Genomic DNA, 12715 nt, shown 5'->3' on the forward strand with positions numbered 1-12715 from the left:
CCCCATCTCCCCCTGATCACTGGCTCTGGCCCCCGCCCAGGCCTGAGGCCTCTGGCCCAGGAATCATGCCTGGGCAGGGGACCCCCATCTCCCTCTGATCGCTTGCTCCACCCCCCGCCCAAGCCTGACGCCTCTGACCCAGGCTTCAGGCCTGGGCAAGGGGACCATCATATCCCCCCAATCCCCGGCTCCGCCCCCGACACCCTCCAATCACCAATCACCGGATCGGCCCCTTGACCAGGCCTGAGGCCTCTGGCAGAGGTGTCAGGCCTGGGCAGGGGACCGCAAGCTCCCCGCGGTTGCAGGCTCCGCCCCTGCCCAGGCCTAAGGCCTCTGGCCTAGGCGTCCCGCCCGGGCAGCGGGGACCCGCAGCTGCAGCGGCCCCGCGATCGTGGGCTTCGCTTTAGGCCCAGGCAAGGGACCCCTAGCTCCCGGGACTGCCAGCTTTGACCGTGCCCAGCTCCCATCGCTGGCTCTACCCCTACTTCCTGCTATCACTGGCCAGGTCAGCAAAGGCACCTGATTCTCCGATCATGGCTGGGGGGCAGGGCAAAGGCGGCTCCAGGGCCACCTTTGCCCTGCCCCCCAGCTCTTAGCTCCCCCCTGGGTTTCCAATCACTGTCAGTGGCAGGGGGCTTCTTCCTGCTTTCCCTTTCGCCTCCCTGCATTGTGCCTACATATGCAAATTAACCGCCATCTTGTTGGCAGTTAACTGCCAATCTTAGTTGGCAGTTAATTTGCATATAGCCCTGATTAGCCAATGAAAAGGGTATCGTCGTATGCCAATTACCATTTTTCTCTTTTATTAGATAGGATGTCAACATAGAGGGTACAAGCATAGTAATGCATAAATCGTGAAAGGATAGGGACATTTTCCATTGGAGGCGTGGTCAAATAGCTTGAAATCAGGTTATAACAAATTTGAGTATCTCTATAATTTTACAATTGCTTTCCCACTCCATAACCACAGTAAGGACATGAGCAGGTATCTGTATTTTACTTACTATAGTTTTACATTCTTTTTGTCAGGTCAGAATGGTACAAAGTACAGTCAATATTGTTCCTCAGAATAAGTATACTCTTAAGTATATTGATATAATCTACTTTGTGTTAATGCTGAAAGAGTCCTTCAAGCTGCGACTCATAAAATCACTCTGGAAAAGTATAGACTATCTGAAAGAACAGAGTCAGATTAAAAACAGGCAGTAACAAAGTTATGAGGTTGTTGAAAGTAGGCCTGAGGGTATAAAATGGTCTGGAATATTAATTTATTCAGAAGATATTTATTGAACACTCATTATATTTTAAGCAATATAACGGTGAATCACTACCGGTGATATAAATAAGGATTGAGTATGTCCACTGTGCACGACACGCGACCTGCGACGCCGAGCAGCACGGCTCAGCTCAGCTCTGACGTGGTCCTGCCTTGCACACAGCCCCGCGATGCACCGATCCCAGACGGAGATGGCGCGAGCGAACCTGTGGCCGGCAGCTCCGCACCAGGTGGCAGGGAATACTGTGGGAAGTCGATGTGCGTCTCGAACATGTCTCCATCACCCGAAAGCAGTGGAGTGCACGCCTCTCGGAACCATCAGTCATCAGGCATTCAACACCTCCTTCAGAGTCCACGGCTCGAGAGGATGCCCTTGGTTTCTGCTCAGGAGCCCAGGCAGAATGCAGATGAAAGGGGCCCACTGGTCAGTGTGTTGCTGCCTGAGCATAGTGTGAACCATTGCCCCCAAGTGACCCTCCCTCCTTCCCAAATGATTTACTATCAGAGAATGGCTCCCTCTCAACCAGGAATGATGATTTTCAACGGGTACCAGATGATGTCCTTTGGAGAGCCCAGTATTCCAGGGATGGCCATGAACTTCAGTGGGAATCTGAGCATGCCCCCCAGTGGGCCACCAGTCATTGGCTACCCTATAGTATCTTCTAATAGAGACTTTTTAACACCTGAAATGTTATCGCCTGCCACTGTGCCTTTTGCTGGGGGCCAGGCTGGGTTCCCCTCTTTGGCTCAGATGTTACCCCCCAGAGGTCCGCACAACTGTGGAATGCCCCCAGATGGCTCCCCATCATTGCTGACTTCAGAATCCCAGGACTCTTTTGTTAGCCAGCCAGCCCCCCACGAAGACCCCTTCCTACCCGAGCAGCCTATACCTGCGCCACAAAGAGCAGAGCAGAATTGTGGGGTCTCAGAAAGGGCTTACAGGACCAGAGCCCAGATTTTAAAGCCTTACTGCTGCCAGTATGAGAACTGTGGGAAAGCTTACACCAAGCACTCCCACCTCCGGAGTCACCAACGCAAACACACAGGTGAGAGGCCCTATAAATGTGAGTGGGAAGGTTGTACGTCCTCTTTCTTCCGTTCTGATGAGCTTGGAAGACATAGGCGGATACACACCAAATACCGGCCACATACATGTGATCTGTGTGGCCGAGGGTTCATGAGATCTGACCACCTCAGGCAACACCAAAAGACTCATTAGCGGGTGCCAGGATCCCCCAATCCATAGGCCAGCGATGAAAAGAGAGCTGGTCCTCCTGCTCCTGGTCTTTAGGTCAACCTCCTCTTCCCTTCATTTTGGCTTCTCCACTCAGATCCTGCTTGCCTCTGACCAGCTAGCCTCCTTAGTAGGTACAGGCTTATTTGCAGACTAAGAAAGATTGTGAGGCAGTGTTGAGTGAAGCCCATATGAGCTGGACCCCATCAGGGACTCTTCAAAAACTGTCTTGGATGCCCTTACCTCTTTGGGGCCACCTACTGTTGCTGAGTTTACCTACATGGAAAGATGAAGCAAAGTAGAGATTGGGGGCTTTATTAAAAAGCTCTTTATGCCACTCCCCAACTTGAAACTCTTCAGTGACTCTCCTTTGCCTGCTATAAAAAAATCCAAGGTTCTGCCCTAACTGGTTTGGCTCAGTGGGTAGAGCGTTGGCCTGCAGACTCAAAGGTCCCAGGTTCAATTTCAGTCAAGGGCATGAACCTTAGTTGCGGGCACATCCCCAGTAGGGAGTGTGAAGGAAGCAGCTGATTGAAGTTTCTAACTCTCCATCCCTCTCCCTTCCTGTCTGTAAAAAAATCAATAAAAAAAATATATATTTTTTAAAAAATCCAAGGTTCGTATCTTGGTCTTCCACAGTTTCCAGAGCCAGGCTATGTTCAGATCCTGAATATGCTGCTTACTAGCCATGAGACCTTGGCAAAGGTCTTCTAGGAAGTGAAAAAAATACTAATGGACTGTTTGGGACACATCTTATGTCTTGACTCAGATTCTGTCCAAAACTCACCAGCCACATGCCCAGAGTTTGTCTCCTCCCACCACTTCCAGAGTTGGATGGAATGTCCCACCACAGGGCATGGGATCTGGCATTTCAAGTAGCCACTAGCAACACAGAAGCCTGGGGGAGTTCATCCTCTTGGGTAACATTTGACTAATGGGAGTTGGGAGAGACCAAGGCAGATAAATCCCCTCTTCTTCCCTCCCTTCCCCGAATTGCTGCAAAACACGGTTTCTCCGAACAGTACAGCCAGTGGGGAGATGTCCCAAGCAGCCAGTGAGCACAACCGCTGTGCTTCAAGGCTTGTCGTGAAGCAGCACCCACCTGCTAGTGCCTTGCCTTGCCTCCCATTCTCCCCCATCTTGCTTTTCTCCCTCTCAGTGCCTTGGGTTTACACCATCCAAATAAACTGCAGGGGTCTTCAAACTACGGCCTGCAGGCCACATGCAAATACAAATATTGTATTTGTTCCCGTTTTGTTTTTTTACTTCAAAATAAGATATGTGCAGTGTGCATAGGAATTTGTTCATAGTTTGTTTTTAAACTATAGTCCGGCCCTCCAACGGTCTGAGGGACAGTGAACTGGCCCCCTGTTTAAAAAGTTTGAGGACCCCTGAAATAAAGTATTAGTACTTCATTCCTGCTTTAGGCTGTTTTCTAGGTGACTTGGGGGTAGAGGACATTAGATTGGGGCAGAGAAGAACAAACCCACTGTAACTTCGCCTCCTCCTTACAGAGCTCAGAGCCATGACACATGGCACTGAAGCGAGATACAAAGAAGTCATAACGTAGGGTAAGCAAGCACATTAAAAAGCCAATTCGCTCCACGGTCCTCAGCTTGGATTGGCATCCCAACAATGTTTTGCTGGCAGCAGGATCATGTGATTTCAAATGCAGGGTGTTTTCTGCATACATTAAAGAAGTGGATGAAAAGCCAGCCAGTACACCCTGGGGCAGCAAGATGCCTTTTGGTCAGCTGATGTCAGAGTTTGGTGGCAGTGGTACTGGTGGCTGGGTGCATGGCGTCAGCTTCTCCGCCAGTGGGAGTCGACTGGCCTGGGTCAGCCACGACAGCACCGTGTCCGTTGCCGATGCCTCAAAAAGCGTGCAGGTCTCAACTCTGAAAACAGAGTTCCTGCCTCTGCTGAGTGTGTCATTTGTTTCGGAGAATAGCATTGTAGCCGCTGGCCATGACTGCTGCCCAATGCTCTTTAACTATGATGACCGCGGCAGCTTGACTTTCATCTCCAAGCTAGACATTCCAAAACAGAGCATCCAGCGCAACATGTCTGCCATGGAACGCTTCCGCAACATGGACAAGAGGGCCACAACTGAGGACCGCAATACAGCCTTGGAGACTCTGCACCAGAATAGCATCACTCAAGTATCTATTTATGAAGTGGACAAGCAAGATTGTCGCAAATTTTGCACTACTGGCATCGATGGAGCCATGACAATTTGGGATTTCAAGACCTTAGAGTCTTCCATCCAGGGCCTCCGGATAATGTGAAGCTGAGTGAGCCTCCCAGATCCAGCATGACAAACTGACAAACTGACAAACTGCCCCACGGCAGCTCCACCATGTGCATGATGGTGAGGAGAGCCAGCCGCAAGGAAACACTGAAGACACATATCGCGCAAATGTTGTTTGTGTGGTTTTGTTTGAATATAATTGGTGAAAGTGTTGGATTTTTAAAAGCAGCAGTGATTGAGTTTTGTTTGTATTTTGGTTTTTTGTTTGTTTGTTTTTTTTTGTTTTTGTTTTTGCTATTTCATTCCATTTTTGACCAAAGATTCTCTTTTAGTAGTTTATTATGGAAATTGTCACACTAACTTAAAGGGTGGAGAGATATGTAAATTGCTAAAAACTTAAATAAAAATACTGAATATGTAAAAAAAAAAAAAAAAAAGGCCTTTTCTGCTCCTCCCCCTGGGTTGAGTGTATAATGGCTATCCTGACAACCAGGTAGTTCGAACCTCACTTCTGGACTTCTCAGCCAGCCATTTTTGCGACCAGCAAACTAATTGAGAGGAATTTACCCAAGGTCTCAAGTGAGCTCTCACGTGGCAGAGCTGGGATCCCAACCAGGATCTGTCTACTGCAGAGGTATACCTCTTAACCATGATGCCTTCCACAGATGTTGCCAGTGCTTAGTCGGGTGCCAAGCACTGCTAGGTGATGCCACAGTGAGGTGGATCAGGACTGGTTCCTTTGGTCCGGGAACCATTTGGTCTAGGGCAGTGGTTCTCAACCTGTGGGTCGCGACCCCTTTGGCGGTCGAATGACCCTTTCACAGGGGTCGCCTAAGACCATCCTGCATATCAGATATTTACATTACGATTCATAACAGTAGCAACATTACAGTTATGAAGTAGCAACGAAAATAATTTTATGGTTGGGTCACAACATGAGGAGCTGTATTAAAGGGCCAGAAGGTTGAGAACCACTGGTCTAGACTGAGAGGTTCACCTAGGTACCGTGACCATGGAGAGGAGGAGCGCCTAAAGGGAAGGTCGGAAAGGTGTATGTGCCCTGACAAGGGATTGATGAACCCACAGGACTATGCTCAGCCAACTGAGCCACACTGGCCAGGCTCAGCAAATATTTTTAAGTCTGCAATTCAAAGCTGTGGGGATTCATGGTGGATGGCATGGAAACAACAGTGTATATGGGAAGGAGACTTCTCAAGGAGGTGCCCAAGTCAGACCTGAAGAGCTCAGGGGGCTTAGCCAGACTTGCCATATCCTGGATGTCCACCCTGGTCATGCTTAGTGCCAGACACTAAGAACTCGGAACATGATGGTGCCTGCTGTAGGGCAGAAAGATAACGGACAACAATTCTGAAAGTGCTGCCAAGGCGAAGAGCTGAATCTCTGCGGGCTCGAACTTGTTCTGGGCAGCCGGGGAAGTCCTGAGCCTTAGCTATGCCTGCCCTCTCCCCCCACACTAACTCTGTTCTGCATGGCCACCTGGGTCTGTTCTAACGGCCCCAGTGAACCTGGGCCTGGCCTCCAGGTGTCCTCCACCCAAATTCCAAGTGGATAGATATTTTTTAAACGTAGGGACAAGAGGATGCTCATTTGTGACCCAATTACTGGCCACAAGGACTTGGCTTTCCAGTAACTTTTATTCCCACCTGGGCACTAGGTCCTTTCCATGGTGAGGGGGTGATTTAACCAGTGCTTACCCCATCTATGCCAGCTTGGGCTAAGCCTTTCCCAGTATTATCTTGTTCAACACAAGGGTGAGAAAGATGAATAGATTTTGAATCCTGCCATTTCCTGGCTGTGCGGTCTTGGGCAATTATCTCTGTTGTTTCTGATAGCAAGGGGGCAAGATTGGAGTCAAATTAAAACGATGATCACGTTTAAAAAATGGTTTCACCAGTTTACTCTGTTCATCAGGTTTTTTGAATATAATAGAACCAGGGGCATAGAAAGGGAGTAGACTGACAATTCTTTGGGGGAAAGGGGTGTGGGGGTGCAGGAAGAGACTGGACAAAAATCGTACACCTATGGATGAGGACAGTGGGAGGGGTAAGGGCAGAGGGTGGGGTGGGAACTGGGTGGAGGAGAGCTATGGGGGGAAAAAAGGAACAACTGTAATACTCTGAACAATAAAGATTTAATTAAAAAATAAATAAAAAGTGGTTTCTTTGACTGCCTTAAGGGAAAGGAAGGGTTTCGGTGCTCCAGGTGACAGTTGAAGGAGGCCTGGATGAGGGTGTGGAAGTGGAAGATTAGAAAGATTTAGGAGTGATTATGGGATTTGGTTGAGGGCGTGGTCAAGGATGACTCCCAGGTTTTGGGCTTGTGGTATAGGTAGCACAGAAGAATGGACAAACTTTATTAATTCATTCCTATTTTTATGATGTTATATATGCAAGAAGTATTATTTTGTATGTATGCAATTTAAAGAATAACAATACGAAGTAAAACTTATCTTCTCTTTTATGTCACTTGAGAAAAAGTAGATACTAAATAACACATTTGAAGCCTTTGACCATCTCCTTTCTAATCGCATCCCCCCCATCCTCCATAGAGATAACCTCTATCCTGAATTTTGGTTAATTTTGCCTTTGCTTTTTTTTTCTTCTTAATTCTTTATTGTTGAAAGTATTACATATGTCTGTCTTTGCTTTTATCATATATGTATCTAATCTTAAACAATATAGTGATTAGTTTAATGTGGTTTGAACTCTATGTTCATTCTGTTTGGGGTTCATTGATCTTCAATCCAAAGGCTTAGAATCTTAATAAAATTTGTAAAATGTTTTAAAAAAAAGAGTATGTCTAATGTTTGGTAATTACTTTAAGGGGGGTATGAAAAAAGAGGCTTAAGTAAATTGGTGGATTCAGGAAACATGAAAGTAGAAACAGACTTAGGTTGTATGGTAGGGGTAGAGGATGAGTTCAGTTTTGCTTATGCTGCATTTAAAGTGAGATGTCTAACAAGCAGGTAGCTTAATGAGTCTGGAGCTCTGAGAGATATATGATAAAAGTAGAGTTAGGGGTCACTGACTTCTACTTTGTTACCAAAGCCTTTAGACATAGATGAGGTTACACAGGAAAGGTATGTACAGAGGAAACCAAGGTGGGCCTAAAATAGCTGTGTGCAAAAATAAAATTCAGGGGATAATGAAGGAAGATGATTACAAAGGAGCCTGCTCAGCCTTGTTTCCAGTAAACCTAGGGAAGCAAGTGTTCCAGGGTGACCAATAATTGGTAAACATATGTGAAACCTCTCTACCGCCATCATCAACAAAAAACACAAAAGAAAAATGAGAAAGAAATAGTAGAAATATTCCTACTCATAGTCTGAAAGCATTCTTTCAATGTCTTTGACCCAATTCCTATTAAGGATGGCCAAAGGCTCCCATTTCCCGCAAAACACACCAATCTTCATCACTTCATTAAAAATAGTAATACTTTTTTTCATTAAGAAAAATATTAAGGGAACAGAAGATATTTCAATCATATACATTGGGAGACACCAAACGGACAGGTTGACCCATTTTTTTTAACAACTTCTGTAATTTCTCTATAAGTAACCAAATATTTCTCTGGATAAATTAAGCATAAAAATAATTGGGAAGGTAGCACCTAGCTCACAGAATATTTTTTTTAAGCTATACATCCAGGTTCAGAAACTATTAGGAAAGCCTCTGAGTTTTATTTACTGGAACTCATCTACAATTTGGGGTTGTTTTGTTGTTGTTTTCCCCTAAATCTCTGCTAGGATTAATAAACTTAAATTTTTTTCTCCCTTTAAATCTCTTTACTTAAGATTCCATGCCTGGGCAAATAGAATACATTAATTCTATTTGGTTTATGTACCTTTTCCTCATTGGGAGCAAGGTCACTTTGGGGCTGCACACAATGGGGAATAGTCAATTACCACCCGGAAATGAGTGCACTATTACTAAAGGAAAAGAAGGCATAACTTTTGCATGACTACTAAATAGTACTTTGCTCTTCATTAAGGTAAACACACTTTCTTATGCACTGGAATCTTAAAGTAAGCAAACTATAAATATTATTTTGAACTGCAAATAGCATAAGCTCCATTTTTCCAGTTTTACTTTTTTATATCCTCTGATTTTTTTAACAGGTTTATTGAAATGTACAGAGTGGGGGGGAAGTAGGTTTACAGTTGCTTCTATGGAAAATAATACAATAATTATTACAGAATAATACAAGAATAAACTGTGTTTCATGTACTCACAACTACAAACCTACCTTTGCCCCCTCCCCCCCATATGGACATACAACACACTGAACATACAAAAAACTTACAACTTGTTAAGTTTGCATTTGCATACATCTTGAAATCATCTGCATTATTAAGACAAGAAACATATGCTCTCACTTTCCAATTTCCTTATGCTCACTTGTAACCCCTACCTCCTGCACCTCTCCACTTCACTCCCCACCATCCCGAGGCAACTGCTGGTCTACTGGTTGCTAATATACATTATTTTCCATTGCCTAGAATTTTATATAAGAGGAGTCATACAATATGCACTCTATTTTTGTCTGGATTTTCACTCAGCATAATTATTTAAAGATCCATGCAGATGATTGACAGTATCACTGCTAAGTAACGTTTTATTGTATGACTATAACACAATTTATCCATTACCTTCAAAGTTGTCTTCCTTTTTTTTTTCTATTACAAACAAAGCCTCTGTGAACATTCATGCACAATGCTTTGTATAATTTCTCATGGGAAAATACCTAAGACCAGAATGGCAAAGTGCCCAGATGAGTGTATATTTAACTTTAGACGTGGCAGAGCAGTTTTGCAATGGGTTGTTTGATTTTACATTTCTGCCAGCGGTGTATATGAATTCCAAACGCAAATAGTTGGGACGGTCAGCTTTAACTGTTGCACTCCCTATTTGGTCTACAGGAAGATCTCGTTGTGGTTTTGATTTCCCTAATGACTGACATGGAACATCATTTCATCTTTTCATTTGACACTTGTTGAGATTCTTTGGTGAGCGTTCAAGTCTTCTGCCCTGTGTCTCTTGAGTTATCATGAAATTTTGAGACTCTATTCATTGTAGATGCAAGTCCTTTCTGAGATGCAGAATCTGCAAATATTTTCTCTAGGTCTGTGACTTGTTTTTATTCTTAATGCCATCTAAAGAAAAGATATTTTGATAAAGTCAATTTCATCATTTTTTTTCTTTTAAGAACTGTACTTTTAAATCTGTGGTTCAGAACTCTTAAACCAAAGTGAGAAAGATTTTATTCCACCAAATTATTTTCTAGGAATTTTGTAATAGTAGGTTTTACATTTGGAATTCCTCGTCTCTCTCCTTTCTGAAGTCTCTCTCTTCATTCCTCAGCAGTCTTGTTTTCTCAACCCCTTTCCCGCTTCCTCTAATTTGAAAAATGCTGAGGTTCCCATTAGTGTTGAATGCTGCACCTCCAAAAGTGGAGATGCCCTCACAACAAAATTACACAAAAATAAAACATCCCATTGTGTCCTGGAACATTTTTGTTAATGACTTTGTGAAAGGATTCACACCATTTCCTTAATTAACACATACACATCCATCACCTTACATATTATTTTATTGATTTCTAGAGAAAGAGGAAGGGAGAGAGAGAAAAAAAACACACACACATCGATGTGAGAGAAATGTCAACAGTTGCCTCCCATACACGCCCCAACCAGGGACTGAATTCTCAACCCAGGCATGTGCCCTGAACAAGAATCAAACCCAACACCTTTTTGGTGCACAGGATTACCTCACAACCAACTGAGCAGCCTGGCCAGGGCTTTACATATTTTTTGTGAGAACATTATTTCTACTCTTAGAAAATTTCAATTATATAACAGTGTTATCAACTATAGTTAACATTTTATATTTGATCCTCAGAACACTAATTTTATAGCTTCAAGTGTGTACCCTTTTACCAACCTTTCCCCTCTCCCCTGCACCATCCCCCAACACCCAGCAAACACTTTCCTACTCTTTCTTTGATTCTATAAGGTGTATGTGTGGTGTGTTTTTTTTTTAAGTTTTCTCATATAAGTGATACTGTGTAGTATTTGTATTTCTCTGACTGACTTTTTTCACTTAAAATAATCCTTCACATTCCATCACATTGTCCCACATGACAGGATAATATTTTTTTATGGCTGAAAAAATATTCCTGTGTGTGTGTGTATCACGTTTTTTATCCATTCATGTATTGATGGATACTTGGCTTTTTTCCATGTCTTGGTTACTATAAGTAATTCTTCAATGACATATGGGTACACATATCTTTCCAAGATACTGATTTTGTTTATTTTCCTTAGCTAAAAACCTCGAAGTAGAATTGCTGGATTATATGGTAGTTCCGTTGTTAATTTTTTGAGGAAACTCCATATTGTTTTTCACAGTGATGTATCCATTTACATTCCCACCAACAATGTAGAGTAGGGGTTCTCAAACTTTTTAAACAGGGGGCCAGTTCACTGTCCCTCAGACCGTTGGAGGGCTGGACTATAGTTTAAAAAAAAAAGTATGAACAAATTCCTATGCACACTGCACATATCTTATTTTGAAGTAAAAAAAAAAACAAAACGGGAACAAATACAATATTTGTATTTGCATGTGGCCAGCGGGCTGTAGTTTGAGGACCCCTGATGTAGAGGGTTCCCTTCTCTTCACCCCTTGTCTTTTTGATGATAGCCATTCTAACAGGTATGAGGTGATACCTTACTGTGGTTTGGGTTTGAATTTTCCTGATGTCTAGTGATGCTGAGCACCTTTTTTTATTTCTTTCTTTTTTAAATTTTTATTTAATAAATTTATTGGGGTGACATTGGTCATCATGAACATATAGGTTTCATGTGTAGGTGTCTATGTTACAAGATCTGCATCATGTGCCCACCACCCAGAGTCAAATCTTCTCCTGTCACCTCATATTAGTATCCTTTTCTCCCCCCAACCCCATCCCTCTGGCAACCAACACTCTGCTATTTGTGCTCATAAGTTTCAGTTTTACATTTCACATATGAGTGAAATCGTATGGTTCTTAGCTTTTTCTCTCTGACTTATGTCACTTAGCATACTGTTCTCAAGGTCCATCCATGTTGTAGTAAATGGCTCTATTTCATCCTTTCTTGTGTCTGAGTAGTATTCCATACCTGTTTGCCATTTGTACGCCATCTTTGAAAAAAAAAGTCTAAAGCCTGTCATGCTTCCTTTAAATGTTCACTCCCCTTCAAAATCTACTCCTTATGCTCACTCAGTCTTTTTCTATATTTTCAGAATTTACACTTGTCATTTGTAGTAAAATCAGTGTTTGTAGTGGAATCAGTTTTTAGATTACATGTTTGTACCAGAAGCTAAATGGCCAGAATTTTAGACAAATGTAATATGTGGCTGTTATGTTGGTTTCAGCCATTTTTGTTGTACCAAAAACAACAAAATAAAAATTCAAAATGTATGCAGGACATGTTAAACATCTGCCATTAGGTACATCCGTTTCCCCTCTTCCTCAAGTCAGTGTTGGGGTTACAGGCTTCACACATGTGTAACCTGATATCACCTTGCTTTGGAGTCATGCCCTGAACCTCACATGTCTTGCCCTCAGACTTTAGTTATGTTGCGAGATGTCTGTGGAAATGGCTCAGCACTCACTTAGGACTGATACATTTTTTAAATATAGTGCCCGAGACACATTTCAAAAAGATCCTCAGAAGTTCCCATGGGACTATGGGACCAAGCTTCATTTGCTTGTAGCAGTGGTCAGTTCAATAATGCCTCTTTTGTATTGGCCTTACCCCCTGCCTCTTTGCTTGCTTCAAGTCCCCAGTTGGTCACTCCTGCTTCCTGGGACCCTACTTTGAAGTTAATGACCTACATGTCAATCTTTTTCTGCAACTCTTGGATTTTAAAGAATCCAAGTTTAGGCTAATTCA

At 43.3% G+C, this 12715-nt stretch overlaps 2 protein-coding genes across 2 annotated transcripts; both read left to right on the top strand.

Annotated features, from left to right (window-relative positions):
• The first annotated feature begins 1532 nt into the window (after positions 1–1532).
• LOC132211487 (Krueppel-like factor 17) lies at positions 1533–2495 on the top strand. Its single transcript, XM_059656149.1, has one exon. It carries the CDS (start codon positions 1533–1535, stop codon positions 2493–2495), a length of 963 nt encoding a protein of 320 aa, XP_059512132.1.
• Positions 2496–3548: 1053 nt separating this feature from the next.
• Positions 3549–5171, top strand: LOC132242522 (actin-related protein 2/3 complex subunit 1A-like). Its single transcript, XM_059711266.1, has 2 exons — positions 3549–3589; positions 4081–5171. Exons 1-2 carry the CDS (start codon positions 3549–3551, stop codon positions 4796–4798), a joined length of 759 nt encoding a protein of 252 aa, XP_059567249.1. The 3' UTR covers positions 4799–5171.
• The last annotated feature ends 7544 nt before the right edge of the window (positions 5172–12715 follow it).

Source organism: Myotis daubentonii, chromosome 10 (genome assembly GCF_963259705.1).
Source record: "Myotis daubentonii chromosome 10, mMyoDau2.1, whole genome shotgun sequence".
Taxonomy (NCBI): Eukaryota; Metazoa; Chordata; class Mammalia; order Chiroptera; family Vespertilionidae; genus Myotis; species Myotis daubentonii.

What these genes read in the sequence shown, in the direction of transcription:
- LOC132242522 (XM_059711266.1), top strand. Translation starts at nt 3,549, where the DNA reads ATGTCCCAAGCAGCCAGTGAGCACAACCGCTGTGCTTCAAG. An exon ending in CACAACCGCTGTGCTTCAAG is followed by an intron (nt 3,590 to 4,080) that starts GCTTGTCGTGAA and finishes GTCATAACGTAG; the next exon opens with GGTAAGCAAGCACATTAAAA.
- LOC132211487 (XM_059656149.1), top strand. Translation starts at nt 1,533, where the DNA reads ATGTGCGTCTCGAACATGTCTCCATCACCCGAAAGCAGTGGAGTGCAC.